Source organism: Rutidosis leptorrhynchoides, chromosome 4 (genome assembly GCF_046630445.1).
Source record: "Rutidosis leptorrhynchoides isolate AG116_Rl617_1_P2 chromosome 4, CSIRO_AGI_Rlap_v1, whole genome shotgun sequence".
Classification (NCBI taxonomy): Eukaryota; Viridiplantae; Streptophyta; class Magnoliopsida; order Asterales; family Asteraceae; genus Rutidosis; species Rutidosis leptorrhynchoides.
The window spans coordinates 108,797,851-108,820,358 of record NC_092336.1 but is presented as its reverse complement, the minus strand read 5'-3'; the positions used below and the strand labels follow the sequence as shown (position 1 = coordinate 108,820,358).

The 22,508-nt window shown below is 33.4% G+C and overlaps 1 protein-coding gene across 1 annotated transcript; it reads left to right on the top strand.

Moving 5' to 3' along the window:
- Positions 1-17,046: 17,046 nt before the first annotated feature.
- On the top strand, positions 17,047-20,982 carry LOC139840029 (lipid phosphate phosphatase 2-like). The gene is made up of 9 exons (XM_071830253.1): positions 17,047-17,197; positions 17,310-17,363; positions 18,376-18,609; positions 18,697-18,784; positions 19,210-19,319; positions 19,421-19,511; positions 19,867-20,055; positions 20,139-20,198; positions 20,610-20,982. Exons 2-9 carry the CDS (start codon positions 17,322-17,324, stop codon positions 20,798-20,800), a joined length of 1,005 nt encoding a protein of 334 aa, XP_071686354.1. The 5' UTR covers positions 17,047-17,197; positions 17,310-17,321; the 3' UTR covers positions 20,801-20,982.
- Positions 20,983-22,508: the final 1,526 nt, after the last annotated feature.

Here is a 22,508-nt window from a genome sequence, read left to right as displayed (position 1 = left end):
GATGTACAGAAATAAATCGATAAATATTATCTTGAATCAATCCACGACCCAGTGTATACGTATCTCAGTATTGATCACAACTCAAACTATATATATTTTGGAATCAACCTCAACCATGTATAGCTAACTCCAACATTCACATATAGAGTGTCTATGGTTGTTCCGAAATATATATAGATGTGTCGACATGATAGGTCGAAACATTGTATACGTGTCTATGGTATCTCAAGATTACATAATATACAATACAAGTTGATTAAGTTATGGTTGGAATATATTTGTTACCAATTTTCACGTAGCTAAAATGAGAAAAATTATCCAATCTTGTTTTACCCATAACTTCTTCATTTTAAATCCGTTTTGAGTGAATCAAATTGCTATGGTTTCATATTGAACTCTATTTTATGAATCTAAACATAAAAAGTATAGGTTTATAGTCGGAAAAATAAGTTACAAGTCGTTTTTGTAAAGGTAGTCATTTCAGTCGAAAGAACGACGTCTAGAGGACCATTTTAGAAAACATACTTCCACTTTGAGTTTAACCATAATTTTTGGATATAGTTTCATGTTCATAATAAAAATCATTTTCTCAGAATAACAACTTTTAAATCAAAGTTTATCATAGTTTTTAATTAACTAACCCAAAACAGCCCGCGGTGTTACTACGACGGCGTAAATCCGATTTTACGGTGTTTTTCGTGTTTCCAGGTTTTAAATCATTAAGTTAGCATATCATATAGAAGGATTAACTAAACATTGTGTAAAAACTGCATTCAAGAAACTGATTTCGATGTAACAAATTTGTATTGTAAACCATTATGTAATGGTCGTGTGTAAATAGGATATTTTAGATTATCATTATTTGATAATATACGTAAAGCATTTTAAACCTTTATTTATGAAATAAAGGTTATGGTTTTTTTTAAAAATGAATGCAGTCTTTGAAAAACGTCTCATATAGAGGTCAAAACCTCGCAACGAAATCAATTAATATGGAACGTTTTTATTCAATAAGAACGGGACATTTCAGTTGGTATCCGAGCGTTGGTCTTAGAGAACCAGAAAATTTGCATTAGTGTGTCTTATCGAGTTTGTTAGGATGCATTAGTGAGTCTGGACTTCAACCGTATTTTCTTTAAAAATGATTGCTTAACATTTTTGTTGGAAACTATATATTATTAACATGTATATATTATGTGATATATTAATCTCTTAACATGTTTGATATTGTGTGATAGATGTCTACCTCTAGCACAAATCCCATTGACTCACCTAATAATAACGAAGAGTCGAATATATATTAGACTGATTCACAAGTTCCCGAAGAAGAACCGGAAGAAGAATCAGAACCGGAAGAAGAATCAGAACCGGAAGAGGAGGAACCGGAGGAGGAAATAGAACCGGTGGGGGAAATAATAAAACGGTTAAGTAAAAGAAAATCCTCAACCAATCGACCAAGGTTAATTATGGTCAATGGTGTTTTCGCCAAGGAAGCAAAATATTGGGAGGATTACCAATTCTCCGATGAATCGGATTCCGACGAGAATTCTGATGATGTTATAGAAATTACCCAACTGAATTTAAAAAGGCAAAAGAAAATAATAAGGGAAAGGGCATAAAAATAGAGAAATCTAATTCCAACCCCGATGAACTTTATATGTATCGTCAACCCCCGAAGCCCTTAAGTTGTAACAATGACCCGGGAACCTCTAAACCACCAGGTTTTTCTAAACCGTTGTGGAAAACGACAGCTCGTATTAGGGGAACATCATATATCCCTAGAAACTTGGCAAAACTAACCAAAACCGAAGAAGAAGAAACGAGCGAGTCGGAATAAGATAGTTGTATTCGTGTGGTGTAATATATGTAATATAGTGTGCTTATGCTTTATGATATATGTAAAAATTGCTTGTATTATGTGATGACCCGGAAATTTCTGATCAAATTTAAACTTAATCTTTGTATGATCAACATTTCTGACGCGATAAGCAAAGTCTGTAAAACTGAATCTCAAAATTTTAGAACTGTTTCATGTATTAAATTACATTTGACTGCTCTCGACGATTCATGAACAATTATATGTATGTATATATATATGTACAAGTAAAAACGACTTTCCTACCGTAAAACACTATTTGCTACAGTAAAACACTATTTGCTACAGTGAAACCGTATTTTGCTACAGTGCTACAGTGATTTGCTACATTAAAAACTATTTGCTACAGTGATTTGCTACTGTAAACACTATTTGCTACAGTAACACACTATTTGCTACAGTAAAACACTATTTGCTACAGTAAACACTATTTGCTACAGTAAAACACTATTTTCTACAGTAAAACACTATTTGATGTGGACGAACTAGCAAACAAAAATAGGATAAGGCGGCCATGCGATCGCATGGCAAAACCACTGAAAACTCATGCGATCGCATGAGGTACTGTAGCAGGCCACATACTATAAAAGCTCGATTTGGTCTCGAGTTTCTTTTCTAATTTATTCCTCCTTATTATTATTATTATTATTATTATTATTATTATTATTATTATTATTATTATTATTATTATTATTATTATTATTATTATTATTATTAAGATTAATATTATTATTATTAATCTTATTATAATATTATTATTAGTATTATATATACATAAAATACTACAACGAGGTTATGTGCGTGTCACCTTCAAAATGGGTTTTTGAGCGGGATAGAGCTAAGGAAATTATGGGTTATTGCCAAAGAGGTTATGGGTAATGTTCGAGGGTATATTTATGAATCAAATCTAGTATTTATCATCTCTGTTGCGTCTACGTACTTTTCTACAATATTGAATCTCAATATTAATACGTAAGCATTTATATTTTATATTTTATATTTTATAAATTAATAGTGTATACATACTAGTGCTCGAGTGTATATATTTATACATGATTGTCGTTAAACAGTTATGATGAATCACGAAGTAAATATATATATTACTGATAAAAGGTATATGATATGCATATTTTTGGAAAGCTGGCGAAAAATCAATAACTTTTCATTTAGAAATCGCGTAATTTCGGTGAACGAATTAAAAGATATGATCAACTGAATTATGATTGACATTGATTGAAATTGCTTTTGAAACTTGTTTGTAAGAATGATAAATTGGATTTTTGAATATTACCAGCCAAGTAAATGAATCCATATATAAGGCACGTCTCGTTTTGTTGAATTATTGTCAAAATTGACTTTTTGAAACGACTTTGGATAACTTTTGTATGTCGATCTCGAGCATTAGGATTGTTATACACTATGACCTAACCTAGTTTGATAGACATTTATTGACCAACATATGTTCTCTAGGTTGAGATCTACAGTTATTTGGTAATCCGAGTTTCGATCACATTTTGGTGAACGACTTTATATGCTGCTAAGGTGAGTTTCATTGATCCTTTTTTTTAATTGCTTTTGCAATATATATTTTTGGGCTGAGAATACATGCACTTTATTTTAAACGCAATGGATACAAGTACATACTAAATTCTACACTGAGTTTGAACCGAAAATCCCTTAGCTTTGGTAACAGTTAACTGCCAGTTATAAGAACTGGTGGGCGCGAGTAGTAGTATATGGATCCATAGGGCTTGATATCCCCGTCCGAGCTAGAGCACTAGCCTTTTAACGGACGTATGCTATTTGAGAAGCGTACACGTTGGTTTGCGTGTATTATTAAGATGATTATACAAAGGGTACAAATTATATATACGTTAAGTTTAGTTACCAGGGTGCTCAATTTCGTAGAATATTTTGATAAACGTTTCTGGATTGAACAACTGAAATCTTGTGATCCACCTTTATATACAGATTATGCGCAACATTAAAACTATGAACTCACCAACCTTTGTGTTGACACTTGTTAGCATGTTTATTCTCAGGTTTCCTAGAAGTCTTCCGCTGTTTGCTTAGATATTAAACAAGCTATGTGCATGGAGTCTTACATGACAAATTTTTCAAGGAGACGTTGCATTCACCAAATCATCACCATGTATCTTATTTTGACTGCATTGTCAACGGAAATACTGTTGTAAACTATTATTTATGGTGATTGTCTATATGTAGAAATCATCAGATGTCAAAAACCTTTGATTTAAATATTCATTTATGGTGTGCCTTTTCAAAAGAATGCAATGTTTACAAAATGTATCATATAGAGGTCAAATACCTTGCAATGAAATCAATGAATGACGTGTTCGTCCATATGGATTTGGAGCGATCGTCACATATTACTAAGTATTTTTTTTTATGAATCTAACTCTTGTCTATTTTACAGTATAAAAACACAAAATGGATAGACAACCCAATATTTTAAGAGACCTACCCGGAGACATGATTGATGAAATCTTGTCTAGAGTCGGTCAGAATTCTTCGACACAACTATTTACGGCGAAATCAGTTTGTAAGACATTCTAAGAACGTTCCAAGAATGTCTTGGTTTATAAGAGACTTTCGTTTGAAAGATGGGGGATATCACATTGGGAAACCCATAAGTTACGATGTGTTTACTTTGACGCATATATTGCGGGGAACCCAAATGCTATTTTACGCAACGGGTTAAGAAATTATTTTGACTCAATGTATCCGAATATAGGACTTCATGATTTAGAAAAAGCGGCTAACATGCAACATAAAGAAGCATGCTATGCTTACGGGTTAGTAATGTTCGCTTCTCACCAAAGTGAGAAAAAGAACATCGGGCTACAACTATTAAACAAAACGTTCCCACAAGTGACGGAGTCGGTAATTGGGGTAAGAAATGAGGTTTTTAGGTTATTACGAGACTGTTGGTCATTACGTAACCCTCATCCCTTTGACGACGTTACAACACGCTGTCTTATCAACGGCCATAACGGTTATGTTCCACAAGACCAAGGATGGAAAGTAGTCCTAGTAAAACCAGAATGCATGACTTGTTTCTGGACGTATGAATTACGTGTCTTTATTGCCTTTGCTGAACGACTTGTGTACTAGATAGAATTATCTTCACAACTATCTTGTATCAAAGTTATTATGTGCTATATTTCATGCTTTATGTAAAATAAGCGGTATTGTAAGTTTGTAAAATATTGTATAAAAGTTTGAACGCGAAATATTATTATAATTAGTTTTTCATATAGAATTGTAGTAGTTGAATTGTATATTAGCTACTAAGTATGAACTTAACGGGTAGGTACTACCCGAATTTAAACTTATAAAATGCTAATATGAAGAAAAAGCTTTTATAAATGAGTTCATATTATGCTACGAAATACTATTAACTACTCTTAATATTCTGTATGATTAACTTGTTCCATTTGACTATTTTGAAGGAAATGGCACCGACTACTCGACACACCGTGAATATGAATGAAGAGGAATTCCGTACTTTTCTAGCTTCAAACATAGCCGCAGTACAGGCTGCGCTACATACCAATAATAACCTTGGATCTAGCAGTACAGGAAATCGTGTAGGATGCACCTACAAAGAATTCACTGCCTGCAAACCTTTGGAATTTGATGGAACGGAAGGACCGATCGGATTGAAACGGTGGACCGAGAAGGTCGAATCGGTGTTTGCCATAAGTAAGTGTACTGAAGAGGACAAAGTGAAGTACGCTACGCATACCTTCACAGGTTCTGCGTTAACATGGTGGAATACCTATCTAGAGCAAGTGGGACAAGATGATGCGTACGCACTACCGTGGTCAGCATTCAAGCACTTGATGAACGAGAAGTACCGTCCCAGAACCGAGGTCAATAAGCTCAAGACAGAACTTAGAGGGTTACGAACCCAAGCATTTGATATTACCACGTACGAAAGACGATTCACAGAATTGTGCCTATTGTGTCCGGGAGCGTTCGAAGATGAGGAAGAGAAGATCGACGTGTTTGTGAAAGGATTACCGGAAAGAATCCAAGAAGATATAAGTTCACACGAGCCCGCCTCCATACAACAGGAATGTAGAATGGCTCACAAACTAGTGAACCAGATTGAGAAAAGAATTAAAGAACAGACGGCTGAAGAGGCCAATGTGAAGCAAGTCAAAAGAAAGTGGGAGGAAAACGGTGATAAGAATCACCAATACAACAACAACAGCAATTACAATAATAATCGCAACAATTATCCCAACAATCGCAACATCAATCGCACCTACAACAAATGGCCCAACAACAACAACAACAATAACAACAACAACAGCAACTACAACAATCATCCCAACAACAATAACAACCGCAACAACAACAACAATCAGAAGCAGCTATGCCAAAGGTGTGAAAAGTATCACTCGGGGTTCTGCACCAAATTTTGCAACAAGTGTAAAAGAAATGGTCATAGCGCGGCGAAGTGTGAGGTCTACGGACCAGGGGTTAACAGAACGAAAGGAACAAATGGTGTCGGAATGAGTAATGGCGGAGCAAGTAGTGTCGGAGCAAGTTATGCCAATGTAGTTTGTTATAAATGTGGAAAACCGGGCCACATTATTAGAAATTGCCCGAACTAGGAGAACACGAATGGACAAGGCCGCGGAAGAGTTTTCAATATTAATGCGGCAGAGGCACAGGAAGACCCGGAGCTTGTTACGGGTACGTTTCTTATTGACAATAAATCTGCTTACGTTTTATTTGATTCGTGTGCGGATAGAAGCTATATGAGTAGAGATTTTTGTGCTAAATTAAGTTGTCCATTGACGCCGTTGGATAGTAAATTTTTACTCGAATTAGCAAACGGTTAATTAATTTCAGCAGATAATATATGCCGGAATCGAGAAATTAAACTGGGTAGCGAAATATTTAATATTGATTTGATACCAGTAGAGTTAGGGAGTTTTGATGTAATAGTTGGCATGGACTGGCTGAAGAAGGTGAAAGCAGAGATCGTATGTTATAAAAATGCAATTCGCATTGTACGAGAAGAAGGAGAACCCTTAATGGTGTACGGAGAAAAGGGCAACATGAAGCTACATCTTATTAGTAATTTGAAGGCACACAAACTAATAAAAAAAGGTTTCTATGCTATTCTAGCACACGTCGAGAAAGTATAAACTGAAGAAAAGAGCATCAATGATGTTCCCGTCGCAAAAGAATTTCCCGATGTATTTCTGAAAGAATTACCGGGACTACCTCCACATCGATCTGTTGAATTTCAAATAGATCTTGTACCAGGAGCTGCACCAATAGCTCGTGCTCCTTATAGACTCGCACCCAGCGAGATGAAAGAACTGCAAAGTCAACTGCAAGAACTATTAGAACGTGGTTTCATTCGACCAAGCACATCACCATGGGGAGCTCCTGTTTTGTTTGTCAAGAAGAAGGATGGTACATTTAGGTTGTGTATTGACTACAGAGAGTTGAACAAACTTACCATCAAAAACCGTTATCCACTGCCAAGAATTGACGACTTACTTGATCAACTACAAGGCTCGTCGGTTTATTCGAAGGTCGATTTACGTTCTGGATATCATCAAATGCGAGTAAAGGAGGATGATATTCCAAAAACTGCTTTTAGGACGCGTTATGGTCATTACGAGTTTATGGTTATGCCGTTTGGATTGACTAACGCACCAGCTGTGTTCATGGACCTTATGAACCGAGTGTGTGGGTCATATCTTGACAAGTTTGTCATTGTTTTCATCGATGACATACTTATTTACTCAAAGAATGATCAAGAGCACGAAGAACATTTGAGAAAAGTGCTAGAAGTATTGAGGAAAGAAAAACTGTACGCTAAGTTTTCAAAGTGTGCATTTTGGTTGGAAGAAGTTCAATTCTTCGGTCACATAGTGAACAAAGAAGGTATCCAGGTGGACCCGGCAAAGATCGAAACCGTTGAAAAGTGGAAAACCCCAAAAACTCCGAAGCATATACGTCAATTTTTAGGATTGGCTGGTTACTACAGAAGATTCATCCAAGATTTCTCCAAAATAGCAAAACCCTTGACTGCATTAACGCATAAAGGGAAGAAATTTGAATGGAAGGATGAACAAGAGAAGGCGTTTCAATTATTGAAGAAAAAGCTAACTACGGCACCTATATTGTCATTGCCTGAAGGGAATGATGATTTTGTGATTTATTGTGACGCATCAAAGCAAGGTCTCGGTTGTGTATTAATGCAACGGACGAAGGTGATTGCTTATGCGTCTAGACAATTGAAGATTCACGAGCAAAATTATACGACGCATGATTTGGAATTAGGCGCGGTTATTTTTGCATTAAAGACTTGGAGGCACTACTTATATGGGGTCAAAAGTATTATATATACCGACCACAAAAGTCTTCAACACATATTTAATCAGAAACAACTGAATATGAGGCAGCGTAGGTGGATTGAATTGTTGAATGATTACGACTTTGAGATTCGTTACCACCCGGGGAAGGCAAATGTGGTAGCCGACGCCTTGAGCAGAAAGGACAGAGAACCCATTCGAGTAAAATCTATGAATATAATGATTCACACTAACCTTACTACTCAAATAAAGGAGGCGCAACAAGGAGTTTTAAAAGAAGGAAATTTAAAGGATGAAATACCCAAAGGATCGGAGAAGCATCTTAATATTCGGGAAGACGGAACCCGGTATAGGGCTGAAAGAATTTGGGTACCAAAATTTGGAGATATGAGAGAAATGGTACTTAGAGAAGCTCATAAAACCAGATACTCAATACATCCTGGAACGGGGAAGATGTACAAGGATCTTAAGAAACATTTTTGGTGGCCAGGTATGAAAGCCGATATTGCTAAATATGTAGGAGAATGTTTGACGTGTTCTAAGGTCAAAGCTGAACATCAGAAACCATCAGGTCTACTACAACAACCTGAAATCCCGAAATGGAAATGGGAAAACATTACCATGGATTTCATTACTAAATTGCCAAGGACTGCAAGTGGTTATGATACTATTTGGGTAATAGTTGATCGTTTCACCAAGTCAGCACACTTCCTGCCAATAAGAGAAGATGACAAGATGGAGAAGTTAGCACGACTGTATTTGAAGGAAGTCGTCTCCATACATGGAATACCAATCTCTATTATCTCTGATAGGGATGGCAGATTTATTTCAAGATTCTGGCAGACATTACAGCAAGCATTGGGAACTCATCTAGACATGAGTACTGCCTATCATCCACAAACTGATGGGCAGAGCAAAAGGACGATACAAACGCTTGAATATATGCTACGAGCTTGTGTTATTGATTTCGTAAACAGTTGGGATCGACATCTACCGTTAGCAGAATTTTCCTACAACAACAGCTACCATTCAAGCATTGAGATGGCGCCGTTTGAAGCACTTTATGGTAGAAAGTGCAGGTCTCCGATTTATTGGAGTGAAGTGGGGGATAGACAGATTACGGGTCCGGAGATAATACAAGAAACTACCGAGAAAATCATCCAAATTCAACAAAGATTCAAAATCGCCCAGAGTCGACAAAAGAGCTACGCGGACAGTAAAAGAAAAGGTATAGAGTTTGAAATTGGAGAAATGGTCATGCTTAAGGTTTCACCTTGGAAAGGCGTTGTTCGATTTGGTAAACGGGGGAAACTAAATCCAAGGTACATTGGACCATTCAAGATTATAGATCGTGTCGGACCAGTAGCTTACCAACTGGAGCTACCTCAACAACTCGCGGCTGTACATAACACTTTCCACGTCTCAAATTTGAAGAAATGTTTTGCTAAAGAAGATCTCACTATTCCGTTAGACGAAATTCAAATCAATGAAAAACTTCAATTCATTGAAGAACCCGTCGAAATAATGGATCGTGAGGTTAAGAGACTTAAACAAAACAAGATACCGATTGTTAAGGTTCGATGGAATGCTCGTAGAGGACCCGAGTTCACCTGGGAGCGTGAAGATCAGATGAAGAAGAAATACCCGCATTTATTTCCAGAAGATACGTCAACACCTCCAACTGCTTAAAATTTCGGGACGAAATTTATTTAACGGGTAGGTACTGTAGTGACCCGAACTTTTCCATGTTTATATATATATTAAATGAAATTGTTATTTACATGATTAAGTGTTTCCAACATGTTAAGCAATCAAACTTGTTAAGACTTGATTAATTGAAATAGGTTTCATATAGACAATTGACCACCCAAGTTGACCGGTGATTCACGAACGTTAAAACTTGTAAAAACTATACGATGACATATATATAGTTATATATATAGTTAACATGATTTTATTATAAGTATGTATCTCATTAGGTATTTTAACAATGAGTTACATACATAAAAATGAGACTATTAATTTAAGAAACTCGAAAACGATATATATAACGATTATCGTTATAACAACGTCTTACTAGGTACATATGAATCATATTAAGATATTGATACACTTGGTTAATTATGTTAAATGATAAGTAAATATATTATTAAGTGTATTAACAATGAAATACATATGTAAAAATAAGACTACTAACTTAATGATTTCGAAACGAGACATATATGTAACGATTATCGTTGTAACGACATTTAACTGTATATATATCATACTAAGATATATTATATATCATAATATCATGATAATATAACAATTTAACATCTCATTTGTTATAATAAATAATGGGTTAACGACATTCAACAAGATCGTTAACCTAAAGGTTTCAAAACAACATTTACATGTAACGACTAACGATGACTTAACGACTCAGTTAAAATGTATATACATGTAGTGTTTTAATATGTATTCATACACTTTTGAAAGACTTCAAGACACTTATCAAAATACTTCTACTTAACAAAAATGCTTACAATTACATCCTCGTTCAGTTTCATCAACAATTCTACTCGTATGCACCCGTATTCGTACTCGTACAATACACAGATTTTAGATGTATGTACTATTGGTATATACACTCCAATGATCAGCTCTTAGCAGCCCATGTGAGTCACCTTACACATGTGGGAACCATCATTTGGCAACTAGCATAAAATATCTCATAAAATTACAAAAATATGAGTAATCATTCATGACTTATTTACATGAAAACAAAATTACATATCCTTTATATCTAATCCATACACCAACGACCAAAAACACCTACAAACACTTTCATTCTTCAATTTTCTTCATCTAATTGATCTCTTTCAAGTTCTATCTTCAAGTTCTAAGTGTTCTTCATAAATTCCAAAAGTTCTAGTTTCATAAAATCAAGAATACTTCCAAGATTGCAAGTTTACTTCCAAGTTTTCCAAATCCATTCCAAGTAATCATTCAAGATCAAGAAACCTTTGTTACTTACAGTAGGTTATCTTTCTAATACAAGGTAATAATCATATTCAAACTTTAATTCAATTTCTATAACTATAACAATCTTATTTCGAGTGGAAATCTTACTTGAAATTGTTTTCGTGTCATGATTCTGCTTCAAGAACTTTCAAGCCATTCAAGGATCCTTTAAAGCTAGATCTATTTTTTTCATTTCCGGTAGGTTTATCCAAGGAACTTGAGGTAGTAATGATGTTCATAACATCATTCTATTCATACATATAAAGCTATCTTATTCGAAGGTTTAAACTTGTAATCACTAGAACATAGTTTAGTTAATTCTAAACTTGTTCGCAAATAAAAGTTAATCCTTCTAATTTGACTTTTAAAATCAACTAAACACATGTTCTATGTCTATATGATATGCTAACTTAATGATTTAAAACCTGAAAACACGAAAAACACCGTAAAACCGGATTTACGCCGTCGTAGTAACACCGCGGGCTGTTTTGGGTTAGTTAATTAAAAACTATGATAAACTTTGATTTAAAAGTTGTTATTATGGGAAAATGATTTTTATTATGAACATGAAACTATATCCAAAAATTATGGTTAAACTCAAAGTGGAAGTATGTTTTCTAAAATGGTCATCTAGACGTCGTTCTTTCGACTGAAATGACTACCTTTACAAAAATGACTTGTAACTTATTTTTCCGACTATAAACCTATACTTTTTATGTTTATATTCATAAAATAGAGTTCAATATGAAACCATAGCAATTTGATTCACTCAAAACGGATTTAAAATGAAGAAGTTATGGGTAAAACAAGATTGGATAATTTTTCTCATTTTAGCTACGTGAAAATTGGTTACAAATCTATTCCAACCATAACTTAATCAACTTGTATTGTATATTATGTAATCTTGAGATACCATAGATACGTATACAATGTTTCGACCTACCATGTCGACACATCTATATATATTTCGGAACAACCATAGACACTCTATATGTGAATGTTGGAGTTAGCTATACAGGGTTGAGGTTGATTCCAAAATATATATAGTTTGAGTTGTGATCAATACTGAGATACGTATACACTGGGTCGTGGATTGATTCAAGATAATATTTATCGATTTATTTCTGTACATCTAACTGTGAACAACTAGTTGTAGGTTACTAATGAGGACAGCTGACTTAATAAACTTAAAACATCAAAATATATTAAAAGTGTTGTAAATATATTTTGAACATACTTTGATATATATGTATATATTGTTATAGGTTCGTTAATCAACCAGTGGCCAAGTCTTACTTCCCGACGAAGTAAAAATATGTGAAAGTGAGTTATAGTCCCACTTTTAAAATCTAATATTTTTGGGATGAGAATACATGCAGGTTTTATAAATGTTTTACAAAACAGACACAAGTACGTGAAACTACATTCTATGGTTGAATTATCGAAATCGAATATGCCCCTTTTTATTAAGTCTGGTAATCTAAGAATTAGGGAACAGACACCCTAATTGACGCGAATCCTAAAGATAGATCCATTGGGCCTAACAAACCCCATCCAAAGTACCGGATGCTTTAGTACTTCGAAATTTATATCATATCCGAAGGGTGTCCCGGAATGATGGGGATATTCTTATATATGCATCTTGTTAATGTCGGTTACCAGGTGTTCACCATATGAATGATTTTTATCTCTATGTATGGGATGTGTATTGAAATATGAAATCTTGTGGTCTATTGTTACGATTTGATATATATAGGTTAAACCTATAACTCACCAACATTTTTGTTGACGTTTAAAGCATGTTTATTCTCAGGTGAATACTAAGAGCTTCCGCTGTTGCATACTAAAATAAGGACAAGATTTGGATTCCATGTTTGTATGATATTGTGTAAAAACTGCATTCAAGAAACTGATTTCGATGTAACATATTTGTATTGTAAACCATTATGTAATGGTCGTGTGTAAACAGGATATTTTAGATTATCATTATTTGATAATCTACGTAAAGCTTTTTAAACCTTTATTTATGAAATAAAGGTTATGGTTTGTTTTAAAAATGAATGCAGTCTTTGAAAAACGTCTCATATAGAGGTCAAAACCTCGCAACGAAATCAATTAATATGGAACGTTTTTAATCAATAAGAACGGGACATTTCAGATAAAGTACGCGAAGTCACTTGACCATGTTGCTGATATTTTCACAAAGCCTCTAAAACACGAGACTTTTCAGAGATTACGGAATATGCTCGGAGTGAAGAAATCAAGTTTAAGGGGGGCTGTTGGAAACTAAACTTGATTTGGGCTATTTGTTTTGGATATGGGCTTGCAAGTATACAAGTATATGGATCAAGATTGTAGTCCAATATCTAGAAACTTCATGTAATGTGTAGTAGTCAATGTGTGTAGAATAATCATGTAAAAATATCTAAGTCTAGAAAATACTTAGGAAATATCTGGATATTAGTTGATGAAGAGTTCTAGACTACTCCATTGAGTAGTATAAATAGAGGGCTTCACTCCTCATTTGTAATCAAGCAACAAAGCAAAGCAATTAAGCAATAAAACAAAGTTTTCAAGATCAATCAAACTTCTAAATTATCAATTCTCTCTTCCCCAAATAATATACCTAGCCTCCTATTTCCAACAGTAATTACTGTCACTGCTGTAGTTTTCTGCTCCTAATTCTATTAAAACACGAGTGATAATAAAGAATAGAAGTGATGATTAGTCGGTTCAAGAATAGGAGATTAAGTGGGAAGTTGTTAGAAAAAGCATTAAGTAAACTAGTGGACAAGATACTTGGAGTATTTGATTGTTTATGATTTTAAATGGCTGCTTTATCTCGATCAGTTGGGACTAAAACCCCACCTCACCCACTTATTAGTTTTTAAAGGTATATAATTATTGTTAATATTAACTATTATCATGATTAGGATGAGTTGTGGTAATAGTTTAAATATGATAATGATATGAGGATGATGAGGGTGGAAGCCATAATAAGAAGTGATGATGGATAATGATTTTGATTAGGATTAGATGAGGATTAAGTTTATGAAATGATGTAGATGATGTTAGTAATAAACGAGATTAATGATGATGAAAGAACAATTATGTTTTTAAATTGATGATGAATAGTTCTGGCTTATGTTATGAAGGAAGAAGATGAGACAGAAAACTTTGGGTTATATAGAAAAGAAATCGAGTTAAAACAGATAAATGGCAACAGACGAGTGGTCTTGGGTGTTAGTGTGTGTGCGAGAGGTCTCGGGTTCAAGCCTAGCTTCGTGCATTTTTTTTAAAGGGCTCATTAAGGTAGTTTTCCTTACTTGTAACTTTTTATTATATTATTTATTATTATTATTATTATTATTATTATTATTATTATTATTATTATTATTATTATTATTATTATTATTATTATTATTATTATTATTATTATTATTGTCATTATTAGTTATTGTTATTAGGATTAATATTGTAGTTATTATTATTATTACTAATAAAAATTACTATTGTTATTATTAACCTAATTAAAATTACAATTATAATTACTATTATTATTGTTATTACTAATATTATTATTGTTACTAGTATTATTAGAAAGTAATATTATTAATATTATCATTAGTATTATGTTATAAATATTAGTATTATTAGGATTGACATAAGTATTATTATTAATATTATCATTTTCATTAATATAATTATCATAACCGGTATTATATTATTAGAGATTAACATAATTATTATTAAAAGTATCATTACTTTTAATCTATCATTTTATTAAAACTACTATTAATACTATCATTATTATTACTAGTACTATTAAAATTATTTTTATTATCATTATACTTATTTTAGTACTATTATAACTGGTACTTTGTAAATAAAAGATTAATTATATAAAAATATATTTAATGCCTATATTTTAAATATATAAATATTTTCATATATAAAATGAATATATAATGAAGTAGCTAAATTAGTAATATAAAAATTATATCACAACTAATAATATATATATAATTATTCGATTACAATTACGTGTGTTAATATATATACGAATGATATAGTTTCGTGAATTCGAGGCCAACCCTGCATTGTTCAGTATTGTCGTATGAATATTTTTACTACAAAATATTGAATGGTGAGTTTCATTTGCTCCATTTTAAAATGCTTTTGCAATATATATTTTTGGGACTGAGAATACATGCGTTGCTTTTATAAATGTTTTACGAAATAGACACAAGTAATCGAAACTACATTCTATGGTTGAATTATCGAATCGAATATCACCCCTTTTAGCTTGGTAACCTAAGAATTAGGGAACAGACACCCTAATTGACGCGAATCCTAAAGGTAGATCTACGGGCACTGACTCCCCCCATACTGGAAAATGGTATGCTTTAGTACTTCGAGTTTATATTATACAGATGGATTTCTGTTTTGGGGATATTCTATATGCATGATGTTAATGTCGGTTACCAGGTGTTCAATCCATATGAATGATTTTTAAACACTTGCGAGTGTATGATTATTGAATAAAGGAAATCTTGTGGTCTATTATATTATTGGAAATGATTGATTACGATAAACCTATGAACTCACCAACCTTTTGGTTGACACTTTAAAGCATGTTTATTCTCAGGTATGAAAGAAATCTTCCGCTGAGCATTTGCTCATTTTAGAGATATTACTTGGAGTCATTCATGATATCTTTCAAAAGACGTTGCATTCGAGTCGTTGAGTTCATCAAGATTATTATTAAGTCAATTATAGTTGGATATATTATGAAATGGTATGCATGCCGTCAACTTTCAATGAAATGCAAGTTTGTCTTTTAAAACGAATGCAATGTTTGTAAAATGTATCATATAGAGGTCAAGTACCTCGCGATGTAACCAATTGTAATGTATTCGTCCAGGTGGATTAGGACGGGTCATCACACAAATACTACCAATAAAGCAAATGATTGACCCATTATATCATCTAATAACATTGATTCAATTGACATTGATATAATTGGAATATTTCGTCTATTAAGGAGGATTCCCCGAATACCTAAAATAGGGATGATCATAGAAAATGTTAAATATTTGATAGGATCCGTTTTGAGGGGGTAGAATGTAAGAGAAATTCAAATGTTAGAACTCCAGTACGTATGGAACCAAAAGAAAAAAAGACTATCATCATAATTAACAATGGTTATTTAATAGGCGAATGTTAGTATGATATAGGTTGAATAGTATACATCACGAAGCTTGTACTACTAGAACTAGGAGTTGAGTTAGATAACTCGGAACACCAACCTAATCGAGACGAAAAAAGAAAGAATAGCAACTACATCAACAACTTTGATTCCCGACGTGAACGACCGCTCAAGAGACTGAATTTGAATTCACATACTCAAAAAGTAGTTATGTATTTCGCGTTCTACTTCAGAGAATCATACAAGACCTTAATTTCCGACTTAAAATCTTCTAAATACTCAAATGTGTTACTTTGTTTACACTTTACAGTTACATAACAACCTTTATTTAACGATAATAAACCTTTTACTTCAATATCTTTCAATGTATAGGAAATCACAATAAAAAAATACCTCAAGTACTAAACCAAACACATTAACACACTTTAAGGCCATTTTATGTCAAACTCACAAAAACCATAGCCTTTCTAGAAAATAAAGAAATTAATCAAAAATAAAAATAAAATCAAATTTGTTCGTCGTAGTTGACCGGTCCCCTAAAATACCCATCCGATGATCTACCCCACATCCCTTAACTGCTTTCCGACGAATAACCAACCCCCTTCACTTTAAATTCATTTAATCCCAATAATTTATATTTTTGGTTTACATCGCGCCATTTTTAGCAAACTTTGTACCCGATTGATCTTTAGATACCATCAGATCTTTAAGCAAATATATATTTATTTGTAAATAAAGGTATCATTTTTCAACTACTTTGCTGTAAATCGTTCGTTAGTCACAAAGCAAGCAAAAGTTTGTGTTGTTTATTTAATATGGAGTTTTTAAAGTTTTCAATTTTTTAAATCAGGAGTTGAAAATAATGCAGTTGAATCCTTTGCCCTTTTTAAGGAATATGTTTCTGGTCAGTAAAGTCTTACCTTTTTCCATTTTTATTAAGATTTACTAGTTTTATGTATGTATATTTTTTAATATATATTGAAAATATTACCATTGTTCGTTATAATTGATATCTTATGTAGTTATGTATACTTTGTATATAATCTACTGTTTTTGTTAACTTCCTAATCTGCTTGTGAGAGCAATAGTTGTTATTATTATTATTTTTATTGTTAATTAATTAATTGGTAATTGTTAGTATTATTATTACTATTATTTCATTTATTTATTTTTTTAAATTTAGTAAAAGAAAAAAATAAGTGATTTTGCTTTGGAGAAGACATATATGACTGAAGAAAACTGCTAAAAATAAATTAAAAAGTATAAAGCTATTTTAATTTATGTAAGTTTGTAGCATAAATTGTATTTCAAGATACATGCTTAATTGATAAAAATACATAGGTTAAGCTGCTATAATAAGTTGAGTTATGCTTTATTTAACTTTCTTATGTGATGCATATCCACATATGAATAACGGCGATATAATGAAATTCAAACGTTTTATGAAAATGTTAGTGCATTTAGGTTAGATCATGTGCAAACTTTGTATGCAGAATATACTCTGTAGTATATTTAGTGAATTAAACCTAAACGTCTATAATATTCAACATCACTTTGATCTTCATGATGTTGAATGTATTTTGATTAAACTGTATGTATTTTGGTTACATGTAAATACTTGTATATTGGAACGGGTCAAAATGCCCATCGGTGACACATGTAGTACCCCATAAGAAACAACAGCGAACCATGTTGCATTATAAGTTACGATATTTATTCTTTGGTTAACCATCATTATAATTTAAAGAGTCAACAAAACCAATAAGTCAATTTGTAGGTGAGTTGGTAATCACATGAGTAATATAGTTGTGGATAAAATCATAAAGTCATGAAAGATAAATCAATTGACTATAAGATTGATCATCTATTAGCTTACTTGCAATACATGATTATAACTATATATATCTATATTTAAGGGTGGACAAGAAAGCAGAGTACGAGAAGTTGATCTCGGAGCGTTCTACATTAAGTCTCATGGAAGTAAATTGGCTAGGACTCACATGCATGATTGGCTTATATTGCTGCTGCTTGTCGTCATAGAAATCGCTCTAAACGTTATACACCCTTTCTATCGATTTGTGGGCAAGGATATGATGACTGACCTTAAATATCCCATGAAGGACAACACCGTTCCGGTTTGGTCTGTTCCCGTAAGTTCATCCATCCTTACTTTCATTTATTATTTATTATGATCGTTGCAAGTTTGAAATTGACAAAGATAATTCTTATCTCGGCAGATTTATGCTGTTTTGCTGCCTATCGTTGTGTTTAGCTTCTTCTATTATAGGAGGGGAGATGTACATGATTTGCACCATGCAATTCTAGGTAGATTAATTTTGAGTAAATCATACCAATGGTTCTTGTGGTTTACATAAAATTGCACCAGTCGTTATTATCTTTTGAAAATTATATTGATTGTCCCTGACTTACCTAAAAGTGTACGTTCATATAAATGTACATTTTGAATAAGTCAGGGACCATCAACATACACCTTATATAAATCGGGGACGGTCAATGTAATTCTCAAACTATATGGGCGATTGGCATAATTTCATTAAAACCACAAGGACGACTGTAAATTTCAAAATATAAATACGATTGATGTAATTTTATGTAAATCGCAAGGACCATTGATATAATTCACTCTTAATTTTTAATGAATTTCTCGTTTGATTTTGGAATATGATTTCTTATAGTAACTTCATTGACTATTGTGGATTTTTTTTTTTTTTTTATATTTTTTTTTGCAGGTCTTTTGTTTGCGGTGCTTATAACCGGGGTTTTGACGGATGCTATAAAAGATGCAGTTGGAAGGCCACGGCCCGATTTCTTTTGGCGTTGTTTTCCAGACGGAGTTGATGTATGTAACCATGTTTCATATATTTACTAAATTTAGAATTTATTTGAATCTGGAACTAATTTTTAGTGCTTTTATTCCCGGTTTTGTGCTACGTCTTGCAGGACTATGACAAATGGGGCAATGTCATATGTCATGGTAATGATAAAGATATAAAAGAAGGCCATAAGAGTTTTCCTAGTGGACATGCTTCGTGTAAGAAATGTCAATGATTTTTTTATTTACTGATAGAAGTGTCATAATGGGCGGGTCATGCAGGTTTGGTTGACCCGGAAACTATTTTACTCTTTTATAAGTAATTAGTGTGTTACATGTGAATACACTATGTATATTCTTTAAAATCGACAATAATTAAGGGGTTTTTATACCTTCTAGACACAGTTTGTGTACCTTTTGACCCATCTGACCCGTTCCACTTTTATTTAATGTTTCGGATCGTCTGCCCTTGTTAGAGAATAAACATAACTCAAATTAAACAGTTCATTAGTAAATGTTAGAAACGTAATGGAAATCAGATCATCAAACATAAACTAAGTGTATATTTCTACAGGGTCGTTTGCAGGTTTAGGGTTTCTGGCATTGTACTTGACGGCAAAAATTAAAGTGTTTGATCGTCGGGGTCATATAGCAAAACTATGCATTATTTTTCTTCCGCTTCTTATGGCATCTCTCGTAGCAGTTTCTAGGGTGGATGATTATTGGCATCATTGGCAAGATGTATTTGCCGGTGGTCTTTTAGGTCCGTTGTAAACAATAAAATCTCTTTCAAAAATTTTCCTTTAATCGTTTAATGCAACATCATATTGTAAATTTCCATTTCAGGTCTAGTTGTTGCCACAATGTGCTATCTGCAATTTTTTCCAGCTCCATATCTCTCTGAAGGTAGTACATATGTTTTTTTTTTTTTTTGGACAGATGTTAGGATCACCCAGGGGGACAACCACCCACGCGTTCATCTCCTACACAGTTATACCCGCCCCCAACTGCGTGCCTAGGAGGAAACCCGCACCAATCCCATACGGGGCATGGACGGTAAAACCCCCCTCCCCTACCCCCCAACGCGATGTGGGAAAGGTGTCATGGTGGAACTTCATGGCAGAGATGAAATTGTGGGTTACTATATGTAGCCAACGGGGGTCTAACTCCTGACCTCCCCTAAAAGAGGCAGACCACCAACCGCTGGACCACATCACAACTTCGGTAGTACATATGTTAACCCTCTATATATATTTTATATCACTTATAAAATACAATTACAATGTAAATTTAATTTATGCCTTTTACGGGTTTCAGGGTGGGGTCCGTATGCTTATTTCCGAGCTTTAGAGGAGACAAATTCGAATTCAAGAGTTGCTCCATCGGTTGATGGGGTCGGTATGGAGATGCCGGATATATATCAAGAACCAAGGCGAAATGGCAGTCATGTGTTCAGACAGGTGTCACTCTCTGATTCGCCTCTAGATGTGGAATCTGGAAGAATGTAACCTTTGGATGTCTATATTGCTCATATACATTTTGCCAATTTGCCAATTCCTATGTACAGATTGTATTTAATCTTTGTAGTCTGAGGAAACACTAAAGGCATTATTATTATTACATTTTCATCTTCTATATGGTGCTAGATATTTCATATATTTGTTACTTGCTAGAAAGTGTGATATATAGTTGGAGCTTCATTTTCTTGCTGCTACTACTGCAAATAATGTACACATTGTTAAATACAGTTTTGGTAAAATTGTATTTTTTAAACTGGCAAACACACACATCTACTACCATTTTTCATGCATGTAATGTTGCCATTATTGGACTTGGGATCCAATGCGTGCCCACGAGACCTGCGGACACGAATGCAGGTCCGAAATTCCGGGCCCGTGCGAGCCAGTTTTTGCAAAATGCAGTTTCGTTTTTGAACTTGTAAGTTAAGAAAAGGATTGAACGTATCAACCAAGAAAACGTTTTTCTTGTCCACCAAGAATCAAATCGTTTCCTTTTTGGTGTGATTTTGTGAATCTTTGCTTCTCTTAGTTGATGCTATTTGCAATATAAATACCAAGGCTTTGGTATTGGGTAAGGACACACAAAAACGCCATCCTCTACTACATACACATATTCATTCAGTTACATTTACCAACGTTTTTAGTTTCCGAGGTTCTTCTCCTTACAACAAACGGCCTCCCCGATTCCGGTCATCTTTCAAGCAAGTGTTCTAGTCTGGTAGTACCATGCTTCGAGCCGGTGTACCCTGAGAACAGACGACGAATCTATTTAAGGGAATTGTGTTAAACATAAGTCCGGTTCACTCCTTATATTCGGTTTGATCGCTTTAATTTTCAGTTTATATATTATGTATTATCAATTTATATAATAACATGCTTGTTAATTTGTGATCTGCTTAGGGGTGTTCATCGGTTCGGTTTTCGGTTTGTTCAGTGTAATTGGTTCGGTGCATTCGGTTTTGAATTTTTTTTGGGAAAACCGAAAACCGAATTCAAAGTTAAAACCGAACCAAACCGAAAACCGAATTCAAATTCGGATTCGGTTCGGTTTTCGATTAAAACCGAATATTATGAAAAAGTCGTGAACGATGGTAGTTTAATTGTGGCGTTACCGATGTCTTAGTTATATACAACCCAAAACAATGATGTACTATTAAATTATCAAGAATTCGATGATTTATTAATATTTACAGCTTAATTATGACGTTTATTGCTTCTGTTATTGAAAAGAATAACATAATAATTTGAGTAACATAATTATAATGTGAGCTATCAAATCGTCATATGGGTGAGAACATATTTTATTGATTGGATCCTAAATTATAGTGACATTTGAACATAAATATACAAATTAATTTTATATAAATTTTGAATTCGGTTTTCGGTTAAACTGAATTCAGAATTATCAAAACCGAAAATCGAACCGAAAACCGAATTCAAATTCGATTTCGGTTTGACTCGATCCGAAAACCATTTTTCAAATTCGGTTTAGTTTTTTTCCGGTTTGGTTTCGGTTTGGTTTGCGGGTTAAACGGTTTCAAACCAAATACTGACCACCCCTAGATCTGCTTGCTTAGTTTCATTATATATTTTTACATTAAGTATCACTCAATATGTTTGTAATAATACTATAAATATGCAATGTATATATGTTTCTGACTCTTTTAAGAGATGATAAACTTATGTCGTATTTAAA